The sequence below is a fragment of the Phallusia mammillata genome, chromosome 8 (assembly GCF_965637545.1).
Source record: "Phallusia mammillata chromosome 8, kaPhaMamm4.hap1.1, whole genome shotgun sequence".
NCBI lineage: Eukaryota > Metazoa > Chordata > Ascidiacea > Phlebobranchia > Ascidiidae > Phallusia > Phallusia mammillata.
Genome location: NC_137259.1, coordinates 3,847,847 through 3,864,920, shown reverse-complemented (window position 1 = coordinate 3,864,920; position 17,074 = coordinate 3,847,847). Strand labels below are relative to the sequence as shown.

The window sequence follows — 17,074 nt, the reverse complement described above, 5'->3', positions numbered from 1 at the left end:
CAGACCAATGCGAAAGTGACATTAGCAATTCATGAAATTGATAAAAGAATGTTAATTGGGTCCTTTGTTTCAATTTATACTGGCTTCAACCAAACAATCGTTGCTACAAATTTGGAACCACATTAGCACGATTTCAGTTCCATCACTAACCGGGTCGGGTTAGGTCCTGGAGTTGTTCTGGAACAAGCGGATAAGGTTCTAACCCATCACTGAGCGGTTTAGTCACTGGAGGGAGCTCTTCAGCAACAAACTCGTCACCAGAGGGCAGTAGATTCCATGCTCGCGGGTATTTGACCTTTGATCCCTCGGTTTCAAGCAGGCTGCAGTATTTGTTTCGACGTATTCGTAGCATAGCTGAAAAATGCATTGCAAATTGTCAGCTAAGTTGAACATATATATTTACTACTGGGATCAGCCCTGAAGCGTTCATGCAGACCAGCGAATAGGGCACACTTACATAAAAACCATAGTGCACTATACACATTGAAGGCGTTATACCGAATCAGCTGGCCACCAAGCATTCCCAAATGGCAAGGAATTAGCTACAAAAAAATCTTGCCTTCATGCGGTTGGATTCGAACCCTAGGCATGAGTTTGAGCAACACAAGACATTTTTTGTCTGTGAACAATCTTTACTGAAAAAGGGAAAGTTGTATGATGGTTTGTTAAACTATCATATTATTTTCAGGCAAATAAAAGTGCCCCAAAACGATTAGCCTTGAAAAGTAATTCCATAAGAATTCAACAAGACAACATATTTCGATTCGGGTAACGTAAGTTTTTATCGCTACATGCAACTAACACATTGACAGCTTACGTAGTTTAGTAAGACTTTTTGCAGTTAAACATAATTTTACGCTTTATACCTTCGATAAAATCTTCGTTCTCTTTTCCTTCTTCACAAACATTTACTTCAACTTCTTTACATCTCGCACGGAATCCAAGACTTGCCAGCTTGTTTTCCTGAATCTGAAAAAGTTTGAAAAAATGCAAATCCAAAAAATGTTTTTATTGGGTTACCTTGCAATACTGTTGAGGAGTAAAACAAATTTACTATACTGCAAGCTTCAGCAATTTATGTCACTTCCCGACCAAACAAGCCTGTCATGACGTCACGTTGTGGTGACGTCATAGTCTCTACAACACACTTAACAGACAGTATCGGGTATTTGTGTCTTACTTTGGCAGCTGCAGCTTCGGCGAGGTTTCGTGTATTTTCGGGTGAAGCACAACCGTGCCATACAACCAGTTTTGCTTGTCGAGCGTTCAATGCTACAAACGAGGTTCGTGTACGGAGGGTTTGGCATTCGCATGGCACCTGTGGATTTGAAAATACCTTTTTAAACTCGAGATTATAAAACACAATTTCACTTTGTATTGGCTACGTCTGTTGATGCACGTTTTTATATCAAATGACCTACTATTTTAAGTAACCCATGATCTCATATAAGGTATACGTTTATGGTGTATCGCATACCATAATGTATTTTTGTCGCACATAAATATAAATGTTACTGTAGAGTAAATATAGAGTTTATGAACCCCAAAACTTTCTTTAATGTCCTTCTTAAACCTGAAATGTAGATTTCAAAAAAATAAAGCAATTTGGCAGACCGACCGAAAAAATTCTATAGAATATAAAGCTGTAGATAGAACAGAATAATACACCCTGTGCGTATGCATATTATTGCAATAATTTTACGGCTCAAAATTGATTAAAAAATCAAAACCTAGTCCAATTTTTGTGTATACTAAACCCGTATTTGAAAAGCTCGGCCTTAATTACTACTACAACTTTGCAAATACGTGGGGATTAAGTTGTTATTATATATGTTATACGATAAAAGCCATAAGAGCAGGACTGGAACTACAAAAACACTACAAAGCAATACAACAACAATATTGGTCTTACTTGATGGAGTGATGCTTCGTCTGTGGAGTTTCCTCGAACAGAAAACAGTTTCCAACTGAAACAAAGACATAAACATTAGGACATATGACATATTGGAATTGTTACAGTGCAAATTATGGCAACTGACCTATAGTAACCTCCTCTCTCGCCCTGTTTACCATCCACTGTTACCATGGCACCCTTAAAGCATTGCGTCATTGCAGGTGGCTCTTTCCCCTCCGTAACTATGACCTGAAATTGAAAACACTTTTATGCATAGGAATAGGAGACATGTTGCTAAGGTTTTAGGTATTTGTAAATAGAATGATTTTTTTATAGTTTTTTTTAATGAAATTAGTCGGATATATCTATCCAAATTTTTGTTTTAAATGCTTTTTACTTTTATTTTTGCTAGATTAAAGAAATATGTATTCATTTTCTTAAAACCAACTTTTGTCGTAAAATTTGTATTTTTTTAAAATCTTGTGTATTTTTTCAGTTTTATGTCAAATATGAATCATTCATAAGTTAATTTTATAAAATAATTAATATTTTTTACAAAACACTTTCAAGTTATAGTTATACTCAAATATAGAAAAAAGTACTTTTTCAAAAATTCAGATCCACTTTTAAGTTTTTACCTGACTTCCCACAGTTTTATCAATCTCAGTTGCCATCAAAGCAGAAGCGCCTTTCTCATTAATGGTGGAATCCCTTCCCGTCCAAAGGAAGTAAGCCGTCCTCTCTCGTCCAATCGCCTCCTTTTTTCCTTCATTTCTCTCACCTTCCTCATTGGCCGACCATTTTCCAGTACTTGACACAACGTAACACCAACGTACAACATACGTGTCCCCTCTGTGTATAATATATTGTAAATTAATAATTAAAGTAAGTAACAAAGAAGGCTAGACCGTTTTACTGAATCAAGTTGGTTTACTATAGACACTCCCATGTGCCAAGGGATAGGCTTGAAAAATCTAGTCTGCGGTGGGATTCGAACCCACGACAGGAACATTTCCGGTGCTCTACCAACTGAGCTACACAGGCTTAGCGGCGAACCCGCCGTTAGTCGAATCACAAGCACCGTTGCCTGCCTGGTATGCTGCACATGTCAGCTTCGTAGTGGGAGATCACCAGATCGACCATTGATCAGCAAAGATGACAAAAGTGTGTAGACTTAACTAAGGTTATTAGCCAAAATATAAATCACAAACGCATGCATTTTACATACTTATTAAAAAAACTATTCATGGGATTGTGATGCATCAATTCAGCCCCGAAATCATTTGAGACATTTGTGATATTACCTGTGGAATATTCCCCAATTCGTTTCAGGTACTTCTTCCATACTTTTGTCGGTTGCTTTCCAACAAAACACGGAAGCTGTAACGACTTGCAACCCTCTTCCATCTTCGTCAAGCAGTTCACCATAACCGCGCCATAAATTCATGCCTACAAAAAACAACGACAGAATGGTATTTTATATTTTCCCAATGTAAAAAGTTTTTTATCTGATTCAAAGCTGGCTTCATTGGTTAATTTCTGTTAACAAGAGATCTACATAACTTGCTAATATCTTCAATTTAACGAATCAGTTTATCCAATAATTTAATCAATAAGGACTATTTCTGGAGACCAGGCATATTTTTAACATATTAGCCCACGAAGTCCTATTTATCATACCTTCCAATTTAACAGGCAAGGGATTGGTTTTCCCGTCAATCATCTTTTGAACGTCGCATTTTGTCATTTCTGGACGGATATTGCTCTAAAATTGCACAAGACATAAATTTTCAAGGCCAAAGAAAAATACCATTCAGTCTAAATAAGTCTCCACCTCTTTGAATAACTTGATCGTAAATATGGTTTCCTAATCACACAAATCTTGGACAACATATTTATTACCTTTGTTGACATTTCATGGGCAACATGTCCTCGAGATGTTTCTTTAAGCTCTTTTTCTCTATCGCCGATTTCTCTGTGGATATTTGACCAATCTTCAAACTTTTCTTGCATCAGAGCAGTTTCGAGGTTTTCATTCACTCTGCGAGTAAATATGGTTTATAAAACATTATTAGTCATACTTTGTCCGCCCATCAAGCAGCTCAATGTAGCGTGTTGGTCTAAAGCAGTGGTTCTCAACCAGAACCCTTTTTTTCAAAACGGTCTCTTTGCCATTATATCGAGGACTCGTGGTCCTTATACTTGAATGTGTATTTCAGAAAAATGAAATTTGATTTGCAGGATTTTAGCTAGTTATGCAAAACTACGCAAAATAAAGATCCAAAGACAGTTGGTGACATCACAGACAAACAAAACTTTACGATTGTGTGCGAACAATTGCTTTTTTGTTAGTTGTCACGCAATAAAGGTTATTGTTCAGAGAAAGTCGATCTTTATATTTATTTTGCTTATGACCTCAGTATTTTTTAGGAGGTGCGTAATATACAAAGCCAACCAAACGTTTTCGCAAAAATTGCTGTAGCATAATTAGTTCCAAATAGTTTTTGAAAGAATCAGGTAGCATGTAAAAAAGTTTTTGCGCTGAAACAAATTAATTGTAAGAGCATTTGTTCAAGCGCTTTTTCAAGCAAGTATATGCCATACAACATTCTTTACCTTGCAAACAATCCCCATTCGGGTCTGGTCCCCTTAAGGTTGGTTGACATTTGACTGACAGGTGAAAAGGGACAGAAGTTGACGTCACTAAAGTCGTAACCTTGATCCCACAATGCACGAGCCAAACGTAATGCAAGTTGCCGATTGTCAAACGAAACCTGTAATATAGGAATTGAAAACAATTTTTAAGCCATGTTCAAGGATGTTAATTTCTTTTACGTGAAGACCTTTAAAACATTGATTTTGTAAGAGTGGTACAGCAGTGGTTCTTAACCTATGGTTCACGTAAAACTAGTGGTACGCCGTGCAGCTAAGAATAATCATTAGTACGTTTTCCTGCGCTTTGGAAGCAAAATCTTATATTTAAGCAATAACGGTACATTATTAGTTGTTGTGCCCTCAAAGTTATCAAAGTTAGGGAAAAAAAGGCCTTACCTCTTTGCCTTGCCACGTGTACATTTCAGCACCAAAGTCGAACACATAAGTTTCTGTTGTCTCAAGCATTCCCATAGTAGGAAGTTTACCCCATGCTTCTGGTACAGGAACGAGTTTAGCATCCTGTGACACAATTCACACCAAGTCAAAAAAAGTCATGAGAAAAACGCCAGGCCCTTTTTAACTTCGGAAGGTCTTAATAAAATTGCAACTTAATTTTTGAAAATTTGAACATTAACATGCAATGAGTTGATAAGAAGACGATTGCTGTTAAGTTTTTGGATTTACCACCATTTTGTAGGTTTTGATCGAAGCTTCAGCATTAAGCTCGTAAGTTTCGTCCTCTTCATCGCCACCTGACGGATCATATTCACCTCTACAAACAAATAACATATTTGTGTCAAAACTATTTGTAAATAAACAGTTACATTTTTTGTGTATTTCTTAAAAATCTTCATCAAAAAGGAACGGCGTGCAACCTCAATACAGACAAATCCGGTTGATCGCATAAAAATCCATAAAATTACTTTACAATCAAACATCCCAAACCGACGCCCATTGTTTGTTATACTAGTTTTATTGTACCTGACCAAGTAAAAAAGGAGGACAGGAATTTTACCGATGGATCGAGATAGTTACAAAGAAAAACTCTGATCTTACTTTCCACCGATGAGTTGCCAGAATTCTCGCGCAGCAATCTTGGATGACGCGTTTTCTTCGATGACGTTGATGGAAGTTGCTTTGCTGCCCATATCTCCCTGGTGGATAATGTAATCGGCGATTTCCTGGAGAAACACACACACACAAAACAAATTGATGTAAATCACCTGGCTAACCTGCACATGAAATACTAACTACAAAACTGACTGCATCAAATTTGACTTCAGACCAGAAAGAATTTACCTTCAAAACCCCATTTACAATAATTGGAAGTGGCATTTAGACCAGTGGTCGGCAACCGCTGAGTTCGTTACCGGCCGTGTTTCATTATGTAGTGAAGGTGATTTAAGTTGTAGTTAAGATTTTTTAGTAACATTAGAAAGTTAGTACAAAAGGCATTAGTTTCGGTATAGGTCTTCCCAGTTATTTAATTGTTGTGTTACAATTAGGCTTTTGTAAAACAAGATTAAAACCAAACACCACAATTTAAAAAAAACAACTTTACTCTAGGCATGCGAATAGTACCTTCGTACACCAAAGCAGTTTCGAAACTATTGACTTTTTTCCAAAAAAGATAAAAAATAAAGTTACCTGCACTTTGGCCCGCTCTATAACATTGCAAAACTCTCCAAACCATCCATACATTTTGTCGGGCAAAATCAACAGAAAAGCATCTCCGCTATTCAACGATGCCGCACATGGCTCAACCAATCGCGTTTGGACACTTCGACGACCTTTTACCCTGAAAACCCGATAAGGTCACCTCATGTAAAGGTTACTTTAGGTCATTCGGTTATAGGTTACCTGAGTAACATTTTGCTCTGCCAAGGTTTGTAATCGCTTGCTGAAAAGGCTGAAGTCTTTTTGGTGCTTCTTAAGCTAACCTGAAATAAGATGGTTCACTTCATTATAAGACCAAATACTTTATAATATTAAAATAAATAAAGCCCCATTTCTGGGTAATGGTGTATTATGGCATTTTATACGTTGCTGGTCAAATTTGTCTGGTATTATTGAGAAGTTGTGAGCTATTATACACGACAAAGAGTTAACCTCAACATAATATTAACACATATGTGTAACATTTAAGTGGGTCGTGACAAATTAAACACAAATTCAAGAATCGTAAATAAAATTTCATAAATAAAATTGTACTGTACCTTGCTGAAGTCGGCTCTAGTTGCTAAACCAGCCAATGCAGCGGACGTAAAGTTAGATCCGTGTCCATGTCTGCTTGCCAATCTTTGTTGTTCTAACTTAAGTACGTTGGATCTTTGCTCAGTGTAAGATTGCTGAAATCAAACGTCAATACAACGTTATAAAAATAAAAACATCAGGATTTTGAAACAGTGTCTTTTATTTTATTTTTAAGTTGAATATGTAACGAGTAAAATATACGACATTTGTTTGTTTATTTTTATCCTCGGTGTGCAGGAAACGCCTGATTGCGCTACGCTCACAATGATTCCGCCGTCAAACTGCCTGTTTTATTGTAAGTCTGTTAAATCATTATTTCTTCGATTTTTTTCAAATTAGTGAATTGCCGACTCCATTTGAAGCTATTACATTATTGCCGCTTAAGTGTCTTATTAGAAAAAAAACCAGGTGGTTGAGATAGGGTTAAAACCCACACCCTTGTGAAGAAAAGGCGGTTGCGCTAACCACTTGGCCACTTAACTTTACACAAACGCTTTTGCGATTCAATAATTCAAAAATATTAAGCACATCGTGTATTGTGTTTTAAGAAAGATCACGTTTTAAACAAATTCGAGTTATTCGATTCTGCACCTTTATATCAGCTCTGGCCGCTAATGCCTTGACAGGATTACGGGTGGATGACCTATTTCGAGAACCGCGTTGAACGCTGCGTTTCAGATGTCCAAGCTGTGAAAGATATTCCTGCAAGAAATCAAAAATAAACCATTTTATTGTAAGCCTACAAATATATCATTTAAACGCAGGTTTTAACACTTTAAGTTAAACTTATTAAGTGATATTTTGGTAGGGATGTAACAGAAAAAACGTCTAACCATATGATGCTCTTCTTCAATCAGCCAATCGGGCAAGGATTCTTCTGGCTCTTCCGTGTCCGAGTCTACACTCCCGCTGCGTACACCGTTTTGTTTCACCCGAACTTCGTGTTCGATTGTAATCGTCGAGGCTGAAAAGAAACTTTCAAAATCTTCGTTGACAAAGTCGGGTATTTCTGTGGTCGATTGTTCCACTGTCTGAGAAATATAAAAAATATGTTTAAAGCAGCTATACAACACGCCTCATAAAATGGTGCAGCTGCAGCGCGTTTAGCCATGATCCACCAATTGTACCCTTCACTGTGTTGCGCTCCATAACGTTTCACCGTTGCGCATCTATTTCCGGCTTGGTGATTGTTGTCTTTGTGTTGTGTTACTATGTTTTCTTTTACCAAACGAAATTAACTCAAAATGTGAGAAATTTTACAATTAGTTTTAGGGATTTTCTATAAAAAGCAAGATAATTTTTATGTGTATAGTAAAAGATATCAAACACTTAAATGCAAAATGAGTCCAAAAATACCTAATTGTTTAGAGTTATTCAAACGAAATGCAGAAATTTAAATGTGTTTTTAAACTGTGTGATAACGTACATCTGTACAAAGACCGCTTTCTAGCTTTACCAGAGGAAATCATTTTTTTCAGTTTTTTGTTTTAAAATTTCGAAACAACCAGTAGTTTACCTTTAGCACTTCAGGTTCGAGACTCTTCCTTGCAAGTTTCAAAACATCCGAAAGTTTGCCGAGGCTGGGTGCGTCTGACTTCACGTCGTCAATGGTGATGACTGGTTCGTCATTGGTGGGTACAGGGAGGACTCTTCTCTTCATGGATGGGGAAGGTAAGATTGGAACAATGTTGGCTGCGAGAGAAACGAGTATACGTATGTTAGATGGTTCTTAACCTGTGGGTAGTAGCCCTAGAACGGATTATTTGACAGTTTCCCAAGGACGTATAATTACACTAGAATGGTGGCTTTCTGATATACTACCATTTTATATATTCTATACGATATTTACCAATTTACTATACACATCATTTGATCTACACATATGATTGTTTTTGTAAACAAAAACGAATGGGTCCCCACACGCGTGTTTGTGCGGATTTACGGTAAACAAATGTTGCGGTGATTTTTAGATTTTTAAGGACAAATTTTTAGAATGCACCCAACAATAAAAAAAATTTGTTCGTATTCTTTTTGCACTATTATTGTCATATAATTACAAAAACTTTAAAAAAGAACAAAAAAAATAATTTCAATTGATTCTCTTGCTTTGACCCAGATATTGTGGTCCAAGGTCAGGTTTCAAACACATTGTTTTTCTAGAAAGCTGTAACAGTTGTGTTACAGACGCTTTAAATTAAAAAGCAATTTGCTACAAGTGTATACATAACAAATTGTTTTTCATTTAACTTTGTTTCGCAAAACGAGTACCATTGACCTGTAGTAACCCCTCAGGGTGCACACGCCAAACGACTGTTTGACCTTTTGACACCGTTTTCAATAGCACGCAGTCCTTGGTGTTCAACAACACCGTTTAACCTAATTTATACATGCCTTGAGTATTGATTCCTAAATCGATTGCAAAAAACGCTACGTTATGACGAAAGAAATTCTGAACTGTGTTAGTGATACCTACTAGTTGACCTTAAGTAACCCGTGGTCATGCGGCGGCCAACCTGACAACGAGCATTTAAAAAAACATTTATCTTGCAAAAATGTCAAGTTTATTTTTTTCATCTTTATTTTTATTAACAAAGTTTTGCTTGACATATACGAAACCGAAGCACGCTTATTAGGTTTAAATCACGTCATAGGTGTGAAACCTTTGCCAAAACTGAAAATGTGAGTGATAACTTATTAAAACGAAATAGCATTGCTGTGCAAAACTGATTTTGCACAGCAATGCTGATTTCTAATCACCGAAACGACGTGTCGTGAAACGTCTGTCCGACGTCAAGCTGAGCCCTCCTGCCATCGTAAACCAATGAGTTACTCTCTTGGGACTTCTGCCTACAGTGTCTTTCTTGACCAAACGAGCGTTAGACACATTTACGTTTCGGGGGCCTGTGGGTGAACCGCTGGGTCAATCGGGGTCAAACTTCTGGAGGATCAAGTTCAGATTAATAACTAACATGTGTCCAAATTTAAATAAATTAGAAGCACTCTTTCTTTACCACATGAGCGATAAAAACCAGCGTTAAAAATTTACGTTTCGGGGGCCTGTGGGTGAACCGCTAGGTAATTTGGGGTCAAACTTCAGGTGGACTTTCTTTACCAAACGAGCGTTACAAACGAGCGTTAAAAATTTTACGTTTCGGGGACCTGTGGGTGAACCGCTGGGTAATTTGGGGTCAAACTTCAGGTGGACCAAGTTTGGATTAATATCTAACATATGTCCAAATTTCAATAAATTTAAAGCACTCTTTCTTGACCAAACGAGCGTTACAAACCAGCGTTAGACAGAAAAAAAAAAAAAAAATACGGACAAAAACAATATGTGTCCCCTTCAGGGAAGGGGACCCATAATAATCATTTTAGTTTAGTTCTGTGACGTCATACTTTATCTTTTTTTACAAAATAAGGCGTAAATAAAATCCAACCGGCAAAAGTCACTTACCATAAGAGCATTACGAAGCAATAATGCATAAAACGGCCAACGTTAACAAATGAAAACAGTTGCAAAACAATAGCAAAAGTCAACAACACAAATGGACACAGACACATAACCAAGAACACAGGTAGTCCAATCATCCCAACAAATATAAAGCAACAACTAAAAAGTTTCAAAAATGTACAATAACGCACAATTACAGACAACGAAAACCTACCATCACACAATTACACGCAAAACAATCACATAATCACACAACATTTGCATATTCCGGACAAAAGAAATCAAAAACCCAACAATAGCATGACAAATACATATCCTTTGTAAAAGCCCATTACAAACACTTACAACCGCAATAAGAAAAAAAAAAACTGAAAACTTACATCGTTTTATTTTAGCTTTCACGGTAAACTGTGAAGCGTCATTCTGCTTCCCCACTTTACTTTTCCAACCTTCAGAGTTAGTCATAATTGAGTTGAGACGATCTGAAATGTTGGCGTTTCCAACTGCTGACGCCCTACCACCGTTTACCACTGGTTCAGGTTTGGATTTCTACCAAAGAAAAAATATATATTTAAAACATCAGTTGCATGAACGCATTGGTAAAACTTTACGCTGCGTGAGGTATCTTTGTTTTTTATAGAAATGCTGAAATGTATTTATTTTAACAAGGCCGCTTGGCTTGGACACAAAATCACATATTTGAGTTAATACAACATCAGAGATTGATCAAGCACTAGTAGAAATACCATTCAACATCCAAATGCAATAAAACTATAAAAACACAACGAACAATGAGTCAATTTCTTATTTAAGGGTAAAGTCCTTTCTTAAGTCATACTACAAACAAGGTTTTGGGCTCTTTTGTTGGCTTTTAATTAATGCAACATTGGGTTTTGACTTTATGCTAATCTAATCTACCTTCCATTTTTCTTCATTTTCTTGCAATTTGTTCACCCGATCTCCCAACGAAGACTTGATTCCAGCTTTCTGATCCTCTTTTCTCACTTTCTTCTTCCAGTCTTCTTCCTGATTCTTTTGCAGCAACTTCATTCTTCAGAAAAAGTGTAAGAAATTTTTATAAACTATTTGAGTCATATCAAACTATTAATATCGGTAAGCGTTTTTTTTTTTATTTGACGTTTTTTATCTTAAAAATTACGTTCAGTATCTGCAAACCGGCTAAACAGTTACATAAATGGTACACCAATTGCAAGCATAGGATTGCAGCACAATGCGTATAAAAAGAAAAATGTTCAAGAGTAAAGCAATAAACGACAAAATTGCTGAAATAATGGAGTAGAAACGCATATTATTTCTTGTCACTTCGACACTATGTGGATAATTTTCAGCTATACGCGCCCGCGGGGTTAAAATCAGGTTCCTTTATTTTTACACGAAGTATCTTAACTATCAACTAACTAACTAGGCTAATACCTGTCTCGTATTGATCCAGTTGATTTAATTTCATGCTCTCGAATCTTTCCCATGTCTTCAGCAGGTTGTTGATCTTCAGAAGATGAAGATTGAGGACTCACAGGTCGGAGGTTGATCGGAGATGGTGATCGTCCCCGGATGCTAGTCGGTGAACGACTTCTGCTCATAGGATAAGCGGATGAGAGAAACTACCTAATTTCTGGGCTTAAAACGGTTATGCTTTAAAAAACACACATTCTGCTAAAGATGATCATGAATTTACAAATTTTTAATTTTATGATTTATAATAAATCGTAGTCCACCAGGCCCATTGACATTCTACTGAACAAGTATAGACAGTGGATGACCAAGCAGTTGCATGTTTGGCCATTGTGTCTAGTTCCTAGTGGTTTAAGGCCATTTCTGGCATCAGCATGGCTTTTCAACTTGTTACTTCCAACCAACTGGAGTGTTGAAGGTGGTTACATAATCAATACGGCCTATCTCTTGTCACCAGATGTATTGATGAAACCTTTAATTGCCAGAAGAACTCTATAAATTTGATATCATGCCTGCCAGCAACCGCTTATATATGTCGGATAAGCTATATAACTTACCCGGTTGAAGTGAGTTTGCCTCGTACAGGACTTCTTCTTCCTGTTGGTTCCGGTGAAGGAAGCTGTTCTAGATATTTTGATCTGTAAATCAAATAAATCAGTTATTCCCAAAAAAAAATTTCCATGTATTTACAACGTTAAAGTACCATACAGTAGCATAATAGATTAAATCAAATACCCAAAAGTTAGATTACCCAAATGAAATTATGTCACAAGTATGGCCGAGGTGGTAGTGAAAAAGGTTGAAAACCACTGGCTTAACGTTACTCACTTGAGTTTGCCGATTTTATGTCCGTCGCTCTCGTCGCCGGATCGATCGGAGCTGTCGCCTGGATCGGCCGATGCAACCGACAATCGCTGTGGTCGTTCGGTTTGCCGCACAACGGGTGCTGAGTCCTCAAGTTTCGATTCAAAGTCCTCTGAAATTGTTCGAACCCTGTCGCGCGTTACCTCAACCTTGACACTAGGTGGTGTGGCGGAGTCCTGCAAACCAAATCAACTTGGGTTTGAAAGTAAATTCTATTTCAATAGGACACTGCCGGTGCTTCTATAACAAAAATATTTGTCTTAAATGTGTCGCTAATATATTTTAAGCCGGAAATAAATGTTCTTAAACTTGTAGTAAAGGTAAAACAGGTGGTTATATTAGGAGCTATTTCGATTTTACAAAATTTCCCGTTGTTTTAACTTTCAAAAACTTATACGTTTGAAATGGAAAAACATTAAAACACTCTTGAACACTGAAATTAACTTTACAAACGAACACCGAAAGAAGAGCTTTGCGTTTAAGATCCAGTAAGGGGCCCAGGCGCCGTGAACGTAACTTTACATTATTGTTGACAACATTTTGGTCCAAACGTGTACAACATAATTGGGGTAAAATGGAGGTTTCGTCTGCACGTTTTTTTACAAGGCTTTTTTAATGCTTTATGTTTTTTTTACCTTGGTTGCTTCGTTTCCTTCGAGTTTTCTTCTCGCTTCTAACACAAGTTCAAGATCAACCGGTTGTGTGCTGTAACGTTTTAATGATCCACGTTTCGGTTCTGTGTAAAAACAACACAATAATTTCGTAATACAGTAAATCTCCTTTAAATCGGATTCGTTTTATCCGGATCTTCGCTTAATTTTGAACAAAACTTGAGGTACAAATGATTTGTAATGTGGCAAGGCTTTAACTAATTGACATCAGTTAATCTAAATCCGGATTTTTTAGGTCAAAACGGGTCCGGATTAATCGAAGTTTATGTTTTTCTTTCAAACCAGTTTCAACTCCTGAAATTTAAAGTCAATATTTTTTTGAAAGCAAACAACTTCTGCAGAAGTTTCTTTACTATTCAAGCAAGTTAATGTTTATTTAGCTCCAAAATATAAAGCACAATATAATACACATTACCACCATAAAGTAAACCTACTCTTTTCAGGGCTAGGAGGAGCACGAGCACAGACTTTATTGAAGTAGGAGAGGCGCTCCGCAAAAGTGAGAACTCTCTCCTCCTCGTTATTCTCTTCTTTATCTCGCTGCTCCGAGGTCCCAGAAGCTTGTTGCGATCTGCAAATACGAATTTTTCTGTCGTAAATGATACAATGCTGTTGACAGATTGCTTAATACTAAGCTGGGAGCATATTAACTGCTGTTAACAGGTTTATAGCCTGTTTTGCGGTAACAGTTTTAGGAGCTAACGGGATTTTGTGCGTATAATCTGATGAGTCATATGAAATGCAATAAATATTGCAAATACAAATTGCATAACAGCTGATAAAGAGTGCCGTTTCCGAAATACTGTATTTTTCATGCTATTTCCTACGCTAACACATTTACCATACACTTATAAACAATACCAAGCTTATAGGCATGAAGTTATTAGTTAAAATTTTAATATGATGTTTGCACCGAAAACCTACAAAAAGCGTCACCTATGCTGGGACATAGTATTAGCTACTGTATAATCTGTTCGCTTAAAACAACAATAAAAAACTTCCTGAAAACACTTTTTTAATATATTCTAGCGCCCTGTAAATGTCAATTTCCAGAACCTCGTTTGAAAAGCAATAGACCACATCATTCTAGGAAACACCCACACAAAATAGACAGACCCTAAAAATCCCTAGAATCTGGCGCAATTTCATCTACCTAAGCCACAATTTGACATGTTTACTTACTTTAAAGCCATCGCTAAGTATTTAGCACCACTGCGGTGACTTTACGTGTACTGCGCCGCAAACAGAGCAACCTAAATGATTCAGTTTTTACCTGACACTTGACCAAGCTCAATAATTCATCGTTCTTTGTTGCTTTCGACGTCTAAAGCGCGATGAATACTTGATGAAGTTTTACAGTACTTTTACAACACGAAACTTTGCCTATAGCTCTGTGTGCACAAATGCAATAAGCGGTAAGTGCGATTGCTTTGACCAGTAGGTAATACGTATTAGGAAAAAGGCTTTTGGTTTGGAAAGGGTAAATATGGGTTAAAGGCTAGATAGAGTAAGTAATAAAAATGTATATTTGTGGGTATTTAGTCAAAGAATATAAGAGGTAATTCTAAATCCAGTGTAAGAAACTTAGATTATTTTTATTAGACCGGATTGCAAAGTTTGACTTAAAGAAAAAAATATTTAATTTAAGGTCATTCCTAAATGCGTTGGATACTTTTTCAGACACCTTCCTTTAAGCAGGTAAAATACTACCAAGACCAAATTGAAACTATAGGGCAAGATCTCCTAAACAAACCAAGCAAGTACTGACAATTTAAACATAAAAATAGAATCAACCAGTTGGTTTCGTGGTGGATAAAGACTAAATGAACCTTATGCCAGTAGATTAGGGTTCATGAAATGTTAAGTCATTCATCCTTAAGATTCAAAGATTCTATTTGAAAAAGATACTAATGATGCAGTCAAGGCGAATAATAAACATCTCACTCTCTTATATTGGCGAATGACTTTAACAAATTTGGCAACGTTACACATTCTGCTACAAATACACCAAAGCTAAAAAAACGTACTTATGCCCACAATTCGCAAAGACTTTTTAACCGACTTTTTAGCTGATTTATTCTACGCAAGTCTAGACAAGTGATATCCATTACACGAAAACTTATTGACTTGAAACTGTTAACAATATAGCAACGCAATATTAAAATCTCATATAGCAGTACGTTTATTGCACTTCAGCATTAATGATCTAAACTTGATACGAAACACAGTTGAATTTAATTTTGAAGTGGATAGCAGTGTGCCTTAATGGGAAAACCAATTTATCAGTAGTTCAGTAGAGTCAATAACAGCTACATTAAGTTGTGCTGTGAATACTAGAGCTTGGAAATTCGCAATAACATCCGCTTTGAACGTTGTAACTAATGTGACCATGCTTAGAGGAGGTTGGCTGCAGAAATCCAGTTTCGTCAGAATGTACGCTTGGCAACTTAGATGATACGTATGAAAAGCCGATACGTTGCTTTTTAAAAGGTATGAAAAATCTCAGGCGACGAGCTTACAAAATTTTTAACAAGCTCAAAACTCAATATGTTTATTGACCTGCTGAAAATTATGCTTACAGTCACAATTTAATCTAAGCGTCTAATTTTCTTGATAACCTAAACTAGAATGAAACAGTAAATACACATTAACATGTCAAGTTTTAAAATGCTTAAAAATGTCCAAAACGCTACCTAAACCAAAAACCATTAAATGACAAGTTTGTCAATACTGCAAACACAAGCACCAACGTTTTAAGTCAAAATGCCATCTAAAATAGTGACACCTACGTTTGATGTCCAAACCGAGTATGAAACAAAGAATTGTGAATCAAAAAAATATCAATGCTGCAAACACTAACACGTATGTTTATGTTCAAGTGCGCGTCAATATGATGTCTTTCTGTAAACAGCGTCGTTAAAAAGGCATACGCCATGACCGCAACAACACAAAGGGCAACATTACCACAGGAAAATACGCAAAACCTGTACTTACACGCGTCTGTGCTGCCACAAATGTAAAACCGACAGGCATTTGCGGGGCGCTATGCCACAAATTATAGCATGATGCATAGAGGTTTTGTATGACGACAAGCATTGCTATGTTGTGTGCCGTGAGATAACAGCGGTGATACAACACCTGTTTTGACCGCACAGCTTCGAGAAGACCTTGGGGACAGGGAATTACCCTAATTAGAGTTTGGCTGTTTGCTATGTTACAGACCAAACGCTTGGCAACTGTTTTTTGGAGGTTTCGTATTTCAAATCCTGCTTTAAGATGCGAATAACTGGTTTGATAAACAGAAAATAACGTGCCCTATGCTTTATTTGAATTTTTTCGTGCGTACACATCATTATTAAGTCATTACAGCATAACATACTAAAAAAAAACTTAAATTTTACCTCACTGCAAAACCGTTTTATCAACGTCTAATTTAGCTCAAGTATTTTCTTCATTAAGCAAGGCCGCCACAAAAAATTCATTGGCCACGGGCTCGTCTATAGGCGTGTCTGTCTGACCGAATTCTTGTGTTCAACCTTTTTCGTCAAGTGATGAATGACAGACGATTGCTCAAGCCCGCCTCGCACATTTTTTACGCGTTTGAGCTTGAATTCCTTGACATCGCCATCGTGGTGTAAAAATAAACAATGCGAGCAATTTTGCTGCCACAGTGCAACGTAAGGTCATAGGACCGAACTTATATGGCCATGTTAAGTTTATACATCAAGTTTATACCGCACGAAAGTAGCAGTTTTATTGTTTTTGCTTATTTTCTTGACATTTTTGAAGCAAATTTTGTCGTTAACTTGATTT

At 36.8% G+C, this 17,074-nt stretch overlaps 1 protein-coding gene across 1 annotated transcript in view; it reads right to left on the bottom strand.

Moving 5' to 3' along the window:
- Positions 1–17,074, bottom strand: part of LOC145203825 (uncharacterized) — a 48,923-nt gene that overhangs the window by 2,940 nt on the left and 28,909 nt on the right. The window contains exons 14-39 of the mRNA XM_080076144.1: positions 13,696–13,832; positions 13,226–13,326; positions 12,555–12,766; positions 12,284–12,364; positions 11,688–11,846; positions 11,172–11,304; positions 10,634–10,802; positions 8,319–8,494; positions 7,636–7,833; positions 7,394–7,504; positions 6,766–6,897; positions 6,410–6,489; positions 6,197–6,347; positions 5,606–5,730; positions 5,234–5,321; positions 4,946–5,068; positions 4,511–4,668; positions 3,797–3,935; positions 3,575–3,659; positions 3,199–3,343; positions 2,533–2,746; positions 2,040–2,143; positions 1,913–1,967; positions 1,181–1,318; positions 867–969; positions 151–354 (exon numbers count right to left, since the gene is read on the bottom strand). Of these exons, the coding sequence (XP_079932270.1) occupies positions 151–354; positions 867–969; positions 1,181–1,318; positions 1,913–1,967; positions 2,040–2,143; positions 2,533–2,746; positions 3,199–3,343; positions 3,575–3,659; positions 3,797–3,935; positions 4,511–4,668; positions 4,946–5,068; positions 5,234–5,321; positions 5,606–5,730; positions 6,197–6,347; positions 6,410–6,489; positions 6,766–6,897; positions 7,394–7,504; positions 7,636–7,833; positions 8,319–8,494; positions 10,634–10,802; positions 11,172–11,304; positions 11,688–11,846; positions 12,284–12,364; positions 12,555–12,766; positions 13,226–13,326; positions 13,696–13,832 (3,521 nt within the window). The remainder of the gene's footprint in view (positions 1–150; positions 355–866; positions 970–1,180; positions 1,319–1,912; positions 1,968–2,039; positions 2,144–2,532; positions 2,747–3,198; positions 3,344–3,574; positions 3,660–3,796; positions 3,936–4,510; positions 4,669–4,945; positions 5,069–5,233; positions 5,322–5,605; positions 5,731–6,196; positions 6,348–6,409; positions 6,490–6,765; positions 6,898–7,393; positions 7,505–7,635; positions 7,834–8,318; positions 8,495–10,633; positions 10,803–11,171; positions 11,305–11,687; positions 11,847–12,283; positions 12,365–12,554; positions 12,767–13,225; positions 13,327–13,695; positions 13,833–17,074) is intronic.